Source organism: Aptenodytes patagonicus, chromosome 13 (assembly GCF_965638725.1).
Source record: "Aptenodytes patagonicus chromosome 13, bAptPat1.pri.cur, whole genome shotgun sequence".
NCBI classification, from domain to species: domain Eukaryota; kingdom Metazoa; phylum Chordata; class Aves; order Sphenisciformes; family Spheniscidae; genus Aptenodytes; species Aptenodytes patagonicus.
In genome coordinates this window covers 888,241-901,527 of record NC_134961.1, presented here as the reverse complement: position 1 = coordinate 901,527, position 13,287 = coordinate 888,241, and the positions used below count along the sequence as shown (strand labels likewise).

Below are 13,287 nucleotides of genomic sequence, written 5' to 3'. Positions count from 1 at the left end.
GGGAGTAATCTCCTCCTTTCATTCTTCCCTCGTGTTTTTTTTTAATATCAAACCAATAAAATGAATATACCTTCACTTCTTCTGGGAGAAGTATATTTATGGTTGAAAACAAAAGGAGGGATTTCCAACATAATATGCAGTCTTAGCTTTAATCTGAAATTCAACCTGTAAGCTCTCTATTGTAAATATTTTACTTAGGGGAAACTTTTTCTCCTATAGGAGATAGGAGCTAACAGATACAAACAAAGACCATAGCACGTACAAATGTTTTCGGAGATTGTGCACGTTCATCTGTTTCACAACTGTGCTATGTTTTTGCTTCATCACGCTTTTCTGTCAATCAAATATTTGAGAATGAACATTCAGAAAAAGAAACTGGGTCCGTAACATAGCTCAATTGTTAAAATGTCTGCTTCGATTTCAGAAGTGGGAGCATGTCCCCCATGGACATAAAAGAAACAAACTGAACTTGGAAATACAGAAACAAATTTAGTCTTCTCTTCTTGAGCTGTTGCTGCAGTTGTGCTTTGAGTTTTAATCTCTTTTGCTAACATACCTTCATAAGAGAAATACAGACAGACACTGAGATGCGGATTGCCTTTCTGTTTTTCAAGGAGAAAGGTTGATGTGATGCTTTCCCTTATCAAACCATCTCTTAACTTGAAAAACTTCAGCATGTGTCTGCTCATATCAAATCTTAAGCTTTGGCATAATTTTATAGAAAAAATTGCAGTGAAATGGCTCCAGAAATCACTGCATGCCAATCTGTCTGGGTTTAGGCTTAGTCTCTGGGATTGCATAGGTGGTGTCTTCTCAGACTGAATCGGTGTCATTGCATCTCTCCAGAAAGTTGAGGTTGTAGGCTGCAGATGTCTCCTTGTTAAGGGCGGTTTGGCACTGGAAGCATCTTCCATCAGTGCTTCATAATCTGCACAGGCAGTCGACAAATTGTCAAAAGGATTTGAAATATTACTCTCAGTCTATGCGAGACATGACTTTTTTTTTTTTTTTTTTTTTAAATCTTGGCACTTTGAGAAACTTTCTGTCTCCACCAGAAAAAGCGTCAGTGGTTATAATGCATAAAAGATGTCAACCCAGAGCTCCATATTCTCTGCTTTCATGCGGGAGACATGCAGTTCTCCATGCAGTGCCTTGTACAGGGCTATCTTCTTCCAAAACCTTCATGTGTTAACATTAAAGGCACACTGCAAAAGTTACTGGTCTTTGACGAGGAGACAAGGGAAAAGCGCTAGGAGCATATAAAGCAGATGTTTCTGAATATGGGAGGTAATACAAAAAAGACAAATTCCACAAAACTTACACACGCCCCCCGCCTATACAGTTATACATGTGCACGCATACATCTAAACACACACGGGCATTATTAAGCATATTTATCTACATATTTACATGTAGTGCTTTTAGTGATATATTTAGATGTAGCGATAACTGTTTCCTTGGTGAAGTCCTTAAAATAGGACTACCGTAAAGGCTGGGCAATTTCTGTTGCTGAACCTGATGATGTCCCTTTAAGGAAGTACTCCGTGAGTTTAAGAATGAAATTAATTCTTTAGCATGCTTAACAGCAGATAAAGTTATCGAAGCCTATTTTATAATTTAGTATGTAACGTATACTTCCTACGCTTTTTTCTAGAAAAGGATTTCTAACTACGGAGCAGAAATGGCAGAGCCCTAACTCTGGTTTTAAATGCGCCTTTTGTGTTCTTCCCTTTCTTCTGCTTCCAGCTCCAGAAAAAGTCCATGCAACAGTTCGGTGCCAAATGACACGAAGAGGCCAGCAGACCTGATCGGTCAGGAAGTGATTTTGGTTTCCTTCCTTCTGCTCCTCCTGGTCTGGTTTCTGAATCGAGAGTTTGAGGTCAGTTACCGCCTCCACTACCATGGAGATGTGGAGGCTGATCTTCATCGCACCAAAATTCAGAGCATGAGGGATCAAGCTGACTGGTTGCTGAGGAATATTATTCCGTACCACGTGGCTGAGCAGCTGAAGGTTTCCCAGAGCTATTCCAAAAACCACGACAGCGGTGGAGTAATCTTTGCAAGTATTGTGAACTTCAGCGAGTTCTATGAAGAGAACTACGAAGGAGGCAAAGAGTGCTACAGAGTCCTGAATGAGTTGATTGGGGATTTTGATGAGCTGCTGAGCAAACCGCATTACAGCAGCATTGAGAAAATCAAAACAATTGGGGCAACCTACATGGCCGCTTCAGGACTGAACACCTCGCAGTGTCAGGACAACAACCATCCCCACGGACATTTGCAGACCCTTTTTGAATTTGCCAAAGAAATGATGCGAGTGGTGGATGACTTCAACAACAACATGCTGTGGTTTAATTTTAAACTTAGGATTGGCTTTAACCATGGCCCCCTCACTGCTGGGGTCATTGGCACCACCAAGTTGTTGTATGACATTTGGGGTGACACTGTGAACATTGCTAGCAGAATGGACACCACTGGCGTCGAGTGTCGTATACAGGTGAGTGAGGAGAGCTACCGCATCCTAAACAAGATGGGGTATGACTTTGACTATAGGGGGACAGTCAATGTGAAGGGGAAAGGTCAGATGAAGACCTACCTTTACCCAAAATGCATGGACAATGGGATTGTGCCACATCACCAGTTGTCTATATCTCCAGACATTCGGGTTCAAGTGGATGGCAGCATTGGGCGATCTCCGACGGATGAGATTGCCAACCTGGTGCCTTCTGTACAGAATTCTGATAAGATAGCCCATGGCACAGATAACTCAGAAGCCAAGGACATCCTTCCTTCCACCAAGAAGCTCCAGAAAGACGCGGTGAGAGCAGAGGAGAGGTGCACGTTTGGCAAAGCCGCGGAGAAGACTGACTGTGAGGAAGCGGGAACTGAGGAGGTCAATGAACTGACAAAGCTAAATATCTCTAAGAGTGTATGATGCACTGTCAGAGTTGCATGAAGTGCTCTGTCAATAGAAACACAAAGACATTTGCAATTGGCAGTTTTCTTTTTCAAGAGAGACCTTCTCAACACCTGGGTTGTACGTTTGTTTTCATTTCAGCCCCTGGTGCTGTGTGGATCACAGCTCTTCAGGGCTTGTTTTCATCCATCTCTCTCCTCCATGCCCCAAATCACATCCCAAGCTCCCCAGCTCCCTGTGCAACCATCTTACAGCTGAGTAGAGGATATTAAGTGCCTTCAGATATACTCCATTGGACTCCCTGTCAAGGTACAGAGGCCCCAAGTGAAATCATAGCTTTGGGTATTTATCTAATTTTAAAGAAAAGAAAAGCTGTGGTTATATCATTTTTATTGTTGTTTCTCACAAAACACTTTTTTTGGCTAATGCAACTCCTTGGGTTTTTTATATCTCTCTGAACAATGTTTTACTGTTATCAGACCTTTTGTATGTAAACACACAGACAAATGTGCATGTATCTACCATATGAGACTGACATAAAGTGCCAGTAACGTACCACAAAAGAATGTCTTGGCAAGGGGGTGACACAATTTGACTTTGTGTTGGGCTGGAGGAGGAGTTCTGCAGTGGCTCAACATTTCGTTAGAGTAGGCTGAACAACTGCTGTAGTTTTATTCTCCTTTACCAATGCTTTCTTCAACCTTAATGTGCCATTGTGTGCTTTGGATACACTTCTTTTCCATATAGCCAATGAGTTACTGATATGTGGGAATGGAATAAGGGTTCGGACTTCACCAGCTCTCAGGACAGGTTTCCAGAAGCAGACGAGTGACCACGAGAGTGTTACAATTCAGGTCTTGCGAGTCTAAAGCAGTTTCGTGTTGCTCCGTACCCTAGCTGAATTTGCGAAGGTAGGTGAAGTTGGTATCTCTAAGCTGGTCTGACTTGAGAGAGAGAGAAAAGCGAAATAAATGTTTTGGGAATGCCTTTATTTATTTATTTATTTTATTCCTGTTTTTCTTATGTTTGGGGGTTTTTGTGTGCGTGTGCGGAAGGGATCGGGAGAGACGAATTGTTAATTGGTTTAATAAGAGTAATAAGATGGTGTTTCAGCCTCTTTGAACTACCAACCACTGTGAGGATGTTACCTAGGCAATATTTGTTTCAAAGCTGGTGAAACTTCCGAAGCCACCAAATGCAATTGAGTATCCCAGCTTCCCTCTGTACTGAATTCAATGGTGCTGCACAATATTTTTCAGGATTTCCCCCACACACACGCTGTGCTTTTGCAGCAGGGAATAGAAGAGCATGCTCCCTGCATGCCACTGAAAGCAGGAATAGGGAAAAATGTCCTTTCTAGTGAGCTGAGAAGCACAATACTTTCCCAGTCCTGCAGATGACTCTGTGCGGGTCCCTGGGGCTGGGGACCTGCGGGAGCACAGGAACCTGCTTGCGCAGAGGGAACCGCAGGATGGGGGCCTTAGACTATTCCAGTTTGCCCTCTGCATGCTTCCATCACCGCCTTCACTTACATTTGATGCCCCGCTTTGGATAATACTAATTATTCAACTGTTCCAGTTCAGCTAACTCCTTGCGACACCGAATAAAATGAAAGGATTTTTATGCCCGAAACAAGTTTGTTAGCCAGGGAAGAGCTGGTGAAGTGCGATGCTGTGCTGTCTGCATATTGGTGTGGGGTTTCATTCTTTCTTTCCATCTCAACTAAAGTGAGAATATGTTGGTAACTTCTTTTTATTCCCTATGTGATTTTTGGAGTTTGAGTAATAAATGTATACGTTGTGAAGTTCCTATTCAGCTATTTGAGATCCGTCTACACTCCACGGTCAGCACGGAGCCCTTGAAGCCTTTGTCAAATGCAAATCTGTGAGATTTCTGGATCTCGGTTAGTTAAACGAGACTCTGCACACTGTTCTCACAAAAGCTGCTGTTTATGCGCGTCTAAATTGCGTTTGATAGGAAAGCTATTTAAAATTAATCTTACTTGCTCAATCTGCCAGCACACAAAATAAATAGGGGATACTCATCCCCATGCCCTTTCGCCACAGATGCTGTAGCCTGTTTGGGGGCTATTCCTGACGAGCAACGATATAAAGTTTTTATTAGTGCACAGTTTTACAGCAGCCTTCCTTCTCCATAGATGAAAACTCGTCCCCTTCTGCCCCCCTCCCCGTAGTGGGTTGCACTTCCAACTTTCAGGTAGTATAACTCTGCAAATACCTCTTGTATCCGAAGAATGTATTCTTGAAACCATTTTTAGGGTTCTCATTTCAGTTAAGCGTGTGTCAGTATTTCTTTTCTTACAGTAGAGGAGTTAACGTGTCCAGAATTGTTTACATGCCTTCTAGTGTTATATTAGTGTCTCAAAGTCGTTCAAACCTTTCTCCCTTTCACTTCTTTCTCCCAATTTTATAGACGACTCAACCCAGCATTTCTCTCTCATTGATCAGCTGCTTGCAATGGCAGAGTTCAGTCGAGACGCGCCGGCTTCTCTCTCGCGTGAGACACTGCACAATAACTAAACCTCCACCAGCAACAGCCCTGCATCCAGTGAGAGGTTTGCACCCTGTGATTAAACCTGAAAGGAGAAGGTGCTGGAGTAGGGCCCCGGACCCACAGCGCCTTCCTTCTCGTTGTTCAAGCAATGCACTGCAGAATACAAAAGCCTCATCCTCCAGCCTATAAAGTAAATAACGCTCCCATGCTGTCACGGTATGGTGCTGCGGGAGTATTGTTGGTTTTCTGGTAACATTAGAATACAAAAAAAAAAAACCAACCAGGGCCTCTTTTTTGTTGGCACTAAGCAAATAAAATGACTGAGGACAGAAGTATTAGTGGACTCTGAAATCAAGGGCTGTTGTCTGCCCTGGGAACTGCCGGCGACGTTACTCTGCCTTAACTCTGAAGCTGGGAAAACAGTCGTGAAAAGTTGAGTAACTAGTGGCACCCCTGTTTGCTTATTGCCACCAGGACAGCAGCAAGCATTCAACAGCTGAGACTGCAGGCCTTCTTTCGGAGGTTTTAAGTCTTCTCTTTAATGCAGGGCAGTAATGAAATCAAGAAGCTGAGCTCTCAACGTACGGTTTGGATAGTGAGGTTTTTCCCAGGCACAAGCAGCAAGGAGATACCTGTTTTCTGTTGTAAAACAGTGGGAGCTGAACCTTTACACCTTCCCTTTACGCCTTTGAAAAGATGTCCCAATACTCGCAAAAATTACTCTGGAGGCGTTTTTAATGGCGTTGTGGGGTTCTGCGTTCCTCTCTGCAGCCGTGACACGTGTGTGCTTGCAGGAGGCCTTGATCAAAGTTCACTGCATCAAAATACCTTTTGTGCTTGTTCTGTTAGTGCCAGCACAATTCGAACACGGCGTAAAAGTTGAGGAGTTGGCCAGGTAGAAGCTGCGCTTCCTATTTTTAGGGTGTTTTAATGGTGATAATTTAAAAATTATCCGGCGGGGGGGGAGGAGGGGGAAGATTGTTGAATATTTGCTAGCCCCGCGTTGCCTTCTGCCACAGGTCACTTGCGGGAGCCGCTCTAGAGCGTAGAGTAATAAGGAATATGCTGAACATATTCTGCAGTGTCGTCTTAATCTGCTGGGTAACACCCAAAAATGCTTATTTTTCTCCCAGCTACTTCTGAGAGACAGATTTCTCATTCAAAAACAAGTAAATGGCATTCCCATTGATTTACTTCTGGCGTTTATGATTTTGAGAAGAACAGATTTGCCTGTTATTTCCCCAGATTTGGGGCCGTTCCCCTTCGCTGGAGGTAACGCGAGTGCTGCGCGCAGGGCGGGACGGTGCCGCTGCCTGACTGCAGCTCCTGTTGTGTCCTAATACGAAGCGCAGGAGGATTTTGACATGACAAAATGAGGAGGGGAGAGGATGGATTCCCCAAGGGCTTTACAAAAAAAATAAGTATTTGGATACTCTTACTTCAGGGCTAAAACACAGAAAGGAGGCGCCCGGAACAAAAATGAAAGGAGCTATAAACCAAACACTGTACCCATACCAGCTTTTAGGTAAAGAGCAGCTTATTCTTGATTAAAGAGCCAAGCTTTTAGGGTATCTACCATTTTAAAATTGCTAACTCTAACCTGTTTCTAAAACTTTAATTCTGAATACGACAAAAAAAATGTTGCAAGGGAGCAGTTACTAACTTCATGCCTTTTATTTTGCAACATCGCAAGAGGCTGAGGGCGCCTGAGGTTGGTTATAATGCGATCAGCTATTTAACTGTGCAGCTTGGGGTGGGTTTTTTTGCCAAATTTAAAGACTGTGTCTGTTTTCTCCCTTCTTCCCTGCTGTGGTCTTGTTTGCTCGGTCTGGACGGGATGCGCAAGTGGTTCTTGCCTCCCTGCTCCTCACCTTTGCTAAACTGCGTCTTCCGTAATGCACAGCAGCGTTTGAACTCGGCTGCTGCCAGGCCGTGGCTTCAGATGCTGCTCTCACTGCTGTTTGCCTCTCTATTTCCTCATATAAAGGGGAAGAGTACGTTTGATTTGATATCTTGGTCCATTTGTGCGGTCACAGCTGCAGCTTTCTCCTTGTCTTGTTCTTAAGCTGCTTGACAGAAGATACAGAAGAGCAGCAGGCACATACCAGTAGTTAAATTTAAGAGCTCTGTGAAAAAATACATTTTTCATCACACCAAAAGTGGGAAAAAAGTTTTATTACTCTTGAGTTTTAGCAAGCGTGCAAAAGCAGAAGGGGGTAAGAAATAGAATCCCAGTGTTTGCTGTCAGTGTTGGGATTCGCTGAAGCAGCGTTCTTTCAAGTCCTGTTTTAGTTAAATATTACAAAACTGCTAAAAATGCAGTAATTATTTATTTGATGTGACTTTCCCAATTGCTGAAGATGTCGCAGGGGTGGTTTGACTGTAAATACAGAATGATTTTCACGTGGAAAGAAACGGTCGAGGTAAAGGTGCAGGGATCCCCCAGTGCCGTGGTGCTTCCATCTCGATGCCCAGGAGCCGCGAAAACCCAGCAGGGGTCTCGGAGTAATCCTGAGACTTGGCTAGCTGTATGTGGAACGTCAGTTTGGGCAGGAAAGTCAGTCATTCCAGCGTTTTTGTCCTTTCAAGTTCTCTATACAGGCTGTAGCAGTCCTTGTTTTGATTTCTAGGGGAGCAACATTTAAGGGGAAAAACCGGCGTTACCGTTCGCTGTTGCTGGGGTTATCGTCCGCAGGCAGTGGCGGTAGGATTCTGCAAAGTCCCGTAAAAAAGTTGGAAATTGTGACCGTTACGGACTAATTCCTGCAGGCGCTGTAGTTGTCCAGTGTTTAGTTTGAGTGGTACAACGGTCTGAAGATTTTCCAGTCAAGAGCTGTGAAACGGTGGACCATTTTCTGCTAAAATATACCAAAAATGGAAAGGAGACTGGAGAGGTGGAAGACCGTGGTCTGCAGAAATGCAGCGTGAGCCGTGTAGGGTACGGCGCAACGATGGGGTTTTTGGCTCGCTGTGCAAACGTACGTGGCGTGGGAGATGCTCTGTACGGTAACATGCGCTTCCAGGGCTGAAATAGGTGAGAAAAGGAGAAGGTGAAAGTGAAACGCGGCGTTGGGTCGCTCTTAAGGCTGATCTTTAGCTTCCGGGTGCGATGGCTTTGCTGGCTGCTGTAGGGGGGGGTTTCTCGGGCGTGGGGCAGAGCCCTGGCTTCCCAGCAGGCCGAGCAGAGCACGTTCCCTGTGGTGGGATCAGGGAGCCTTAAAATGGGCCTGTGGGGTTTTTTAAATCTGCTTTAACGCCACCCTCTGAACTCTGTCCAGAGTGATGAGAAGGAGCTTTGTCAGTGAAAATCGGACACCAGGAGCTTCTTGTCGTTGTCTGACTGGAGTTCATTTAAAATCAAACGTCCGGCTCTGAAGAGGTTCAAGTAGAAAACCAAATAGGGCTGAAATATATTGTGTCTTCACGGCGGCTTAGTTCGAGTGGTGCCATGGGGAAGAGTTTTGAGGTGCTTTATAGACACTGGGTAAAGCTCTGGTAGAAAAAAAAATAATGCAAGTTTTCTGCATAAAACCTTTTTCAAGTCTTTATCAGGCGAGCTAAGCTTCTGTCTTCAGCCCAGAGCAGTGCTGTACGACGCCTATAGAAGCGTTTGCTACTCACCTTCGAGAGACAACGTTAGCTTTTGAGAAGGAGGTTTATTTTGGAAAAAATAGATCGGTAGAAGATATGAAAAGCTTTTCTTCCCTTGTGCTTTATTGTGGCTGCTGAACGTTCCCCCGCCTAACGGAGCCGCCCAGCCCGAGGCTGGCGAGGAGCAGGAGGCAGGCGCCCGGCGTTTCCACCCGCGCCGCTCCAGATGCAATACGTTTAACATCGCTTTTAGCAGCTGTTCCACACGCGCGTCTCCGAGTCGGGAATTGGTGTCAAGGAAGTAGTCGTTCGTGTTTTCACACTTCTGGAAAGGCCCCGAGGCTGCCGTGTCGGCTTCTCGCGTCTTAGCCTTTACGTGGTTTGTTCCGCTTTCTCCCTGTTTTCTGGCTCACTGCAGCAACACGTATTTTAATCTCCAGAAGTTGCAGCGTTCACTGAATCTGAAGAACTGCAGAGAAGGTCTGGGAAGGCTGGGAACAGCTACTAAAATTTTAAGTTTCAGCTCTAACCGGTGCTGCTCTAACCAATTTCTCATCCGGCGATGAGCGGCGATGCACAGTGAAAGTCAGAGCCGAGCGTCCCAGCGGGTGACCGCTGCCAGCCCCGCCGCTCACACGTCCCCGATTTGAGCGTCGATTCTCGAGTCGTCCTTTGGATGAGTCAAAACAAAGCGACTTTCTTGAGTTTTTCCTTCTTTTCTCCCTTAGCCACTCACGTCTTCACTTGTTTCTAACTTAATGTATTGGCTAAATATTAGTTTGCGGTTGACAGACGGTTTGTATTGATTCGTTGTTGAAAGATTTAAGCTCGGGGCAGGGAAAATGCAGCGTGTGGTACATCTGCGGGTACGCCCAGAGGGAAAATGCCTCTTTCTTTGTCTTTGAAACTTTGCCTTTATTCGAGTGAGACCAGAGCTTCATTTGTGATTTCTTTCTAATATTAGCTGTATAACTCCGTCTTGCTGTTGCCCCTAGAAATTGTCCGAAGGAGGGGCTTTGCAGTATTGCAGTGGTCTGCTCTACATCGCTGCCTGAACCAGGATTTGGCCACCGTGCAGGTACCGGCACGGTCCCACCGGCACCGTCAGACGTTTCTCTTCATGCATAGTAGGAGTCCACAGTTGCCAGAGTAACCTTCTCCCCGATTTAATTCCTTACTTCTAGTTTTCAGAGACCATTGCGGGGGGCAGGGAGGGGAGAGAGAGAGAGATGCTGAGACAGAGACTTGTTATACCCTACTGCGAGTACAGCTTTAAACTTCCAAAGTAATAAACTCTTTAAAGCCAAGAGCCTTAACAGTTCCACACGTCTGCTGAGAGACAAAACACCGTTTCAAGTTTGCGCTGAATATTTGGGAATTTTTCTGCTCGATGGCGGGTGTCTCCTATTTGCGAGGAGGCAGCGGCAGTATCCAAAGATGATAAGGACCTTGGCCACCCTCACCGAATTACCCAGGAAGAGGCAGACGGGCTCTCCCCTTGTGCTCTCAGGAAAGTCGCCTCGCTCCCCAGGGCTGGCGTGATGGCTTTATATATTGCATTGCTCGGAAAAGCTCCTTCTTTCCGTGAAACAGTATTTTTTAACTTTGCATAAAAAGCTGTCTTCGCTGGTGGCGGGGGCTGGATTCCTCCTTTCCCACCCCCCCAGGCTCTTGCGGTCCCGCGGCATTGAGATGGGAGAAGGCAGAGATGTAGATGACGGGAAAGCCGGGTGAGTCGGGCAGGAGCTGGACGTGCCCCTGGAGCCGGACCCGGCAGAGGGCTGGAGCTGAGGAGCCGCCGTGTCAGTCCCGCAGCAGTGCCCGGGCAGCGGCGGGCTTTGGCAGCCGCGGGCTGGCGAGTCGGCCCCCCTCAGCTGGCGAGGCGGCGGAGGTTGGCGCAGGTTTGCTCTGGGGGCAGCGTCCCGCTGCCCTGCTCGGTTGAGCCGGTCCACGGTCAGCCCGACGGCTGTCGGGTGCCTTTGTCAATACATCTTCCCTCCCGGCCTGTTGGCTTCGGCTCACGTTTTCACGTGAGCAGATTTCAGCTGGTTATTAAAAGCGTGCACTAGAAATGGAGGCGCTGCTGTCTGACCACGGCCGGGCTGCACGGAGGGTTCGGGGTTGGGTTTGGGTCTGTCCGACCTCAGTTTATACAGTATTGCACCTACACGTGACCCTATATAAGCAATCGCTGCGCGTGAAGAGCTGCGGTACCCGATCACAAACAGCCTGTGAGAGATTATTTTCAAAGTGAAAAGCTCAAATCGGGGTTGGCTTTGGTTTACCGAGTAGCTGTCAGCTGGGCAGGGGTGCGGGGCCGGTGCAGACTCTGACCATCCCCTGCTTTCTTTAAAAGCTGCCTCCGCAGTATTAGCAGAGCCTCCAGCACTGCCTGGCCGTGCGTAAGCACGCGCCGAGATTGTACAGAAAGCGTTAATTGAGAACGTTATCGAAACGTTATTGAATTACGAATTGAAACATTAATTGAGAACAGTTTCCAGTTAAAAAGAAGGAGGAGAAGAAAAAAAAAAAAAAAAGCAGGCAAATTAAAACATTTTAAAGTCTCCAGGTTAGCTGGAAATTGTTTCCTCATGACGTCTCTGTTTTCTTTCTCTTCCCACCCCGGCGAAGCCCGTGTTCCCGCTACCTTCTCCCCTCCCTTCTTGCAAAAAGAGAGAGAACCGGTCTGTTTACACACACCGCTGGGGGAAGCTGGCAGCTTCTGCCGGGGGCTTTGCTGGGGGACGGGGCTTCCTCGCAGCGGCTTCACTGTAAATATTCTGCCTGTGCTTCGTTGAGAAAACTGAAATGGAAAAAAAGTTGTATCTGTGAAATATTAAGCTATATATGTATATAGATAAAACACGTATTATCTCTGACTCGTTACTACGGCTCTGTAATCAATTGTATATTAAACTGTTTTACTGTATGGCAGATCATTTCACGCTATCTTAGATGTAGAAAAGCTGAGAAAGTAATTCACAATACACTATGTCAACTTAAAATTGGTTTGCTTTTTTATTTTTGCTCCAGCACGACTTCAGACGCAGTCCCGTGCCGTTTGCACATTGTTTCGAAGAATAATAGTTTGGAACCGAAGTTTTTGCAGCCCTTTGTTTTGGATCTGGCTTCTTACAATGTTTCTTTGATAAATTATGAAACCGCCGAGTTAATTTTTGATTAGGCGCGTATTTAGAAGGCATTTTAAATGCAAAAGGAATTTGTCACATAGACCTGCTGCACTTTGATGTGTTGGTTGGCGGTAAATGACCTTCGTGTTCCCAATGCCGGTTGAGAAGACGACTCCTTCCTAATTTTTCCTCACGTTAATACTGCTCCAATGTGTTGGGAAGGGGCTGTGCAGCCGCCCAGCCAGCAGCACCTCTGCAGCCGTCGTATTGTCGCTGCTGGCTGTGGCGGGAGGTCTCGGCAGACAGCTTTTCCACGCGGGGAGCTTGCCTTGGCCAAAATTGCGGGTGAATTTTAAATAGTTATTTTTTTTCTTTAGCAGAGAGCGTGGATGGTTTATTCTGGAATACCAGTGCCTTACTCCGATTCTCTCAATCCGCTTGGAAAGTGGAGTGAGGCATTGTTATTCTGGAGTAAGAGTCCCCAGAAAAGGAAATGGCTGACCAGGAGCAGCTGGCTGAGAAGAGGAGCCTTCATGCTTTCAAAACCTGAGCCTGTCCTGCCGACAGAGCTGAAGGTGTTGGACTGCTGCAGGCGGCTCAGCAGCAAAGCCCAGGGCTCTGGCGCGCGCTCACACACACACACACGCAGACACCCCCCCTCGGGGGCTCCTCTGAGCACCCCATGGATTGTTCGTTGGGTTTCTCTGGGGGGGGGGGGGGGGGGAACCCTGGTGGAGCCCTGAGCCCCTGCAAAGTAGGGGTTTGACCTGGGAGGGTTGAAGGTTTCCTCTGGATCCGTGCCCAGGCGCTCCGCTCCTTCTGCCCGCTGATGACCAGAGGCCCGCAGCCATCGCGTCCCGCGGCACCAAACCCTTCTCCTCTTCGCCCGCGCTGGCGACGGGGCCGTGCGGCCGTAAGCCTTTGTACGGGTCCAGCCGGCTGTCCGAGCTTCCCTTTCCCCTGCTCTCCCTGCCGGCTGCGGCACACCAAGAGCTTTGTCCTCCTGGAATTGCGGAGAGGTGGAGTCCGGTGTCTCCAAGGGTGCTGATTTATTGTTTTCTCCCGTATTTTAAATAGTTTGGGGTTTTTTTTTTCCAAATTCAAGGTAAGTATCCGAGCAGTGTAATGCACGCG

General features: G+C 46.7%; 1 protein-coding gene across 3 annotated transcripts in view; it reads left to right on the top strand.

Annotated features, from left to right (window-relative positions):
* ADCY9 (adenylate cyclase 9) overlaps nucleotides 1-12,027 on the top strand; it is a 95,982-nt gene extending 83,955 nt beyond the window's left edge. For all 3 annotated transcript variants that reach the window (XM_076350591.1, XM_076350590.1, XM_076350589.1), the window contains one exon: nucleotides 1,747-12,027. In XM_076350591.1, the coding sequence (XP_076206706.1) occupies nucleotides 1,747-2,935 (1,189 nt within the window). In that variant the 3' untranslated portion in view covers nucleotides 2,936-12,027. The remainder of the gene's footprint in view (nucleotides 1-1,746) is intronic.
* Nucleotides 12,028-13,287: the final 1,260 nt, after the last annotated feature.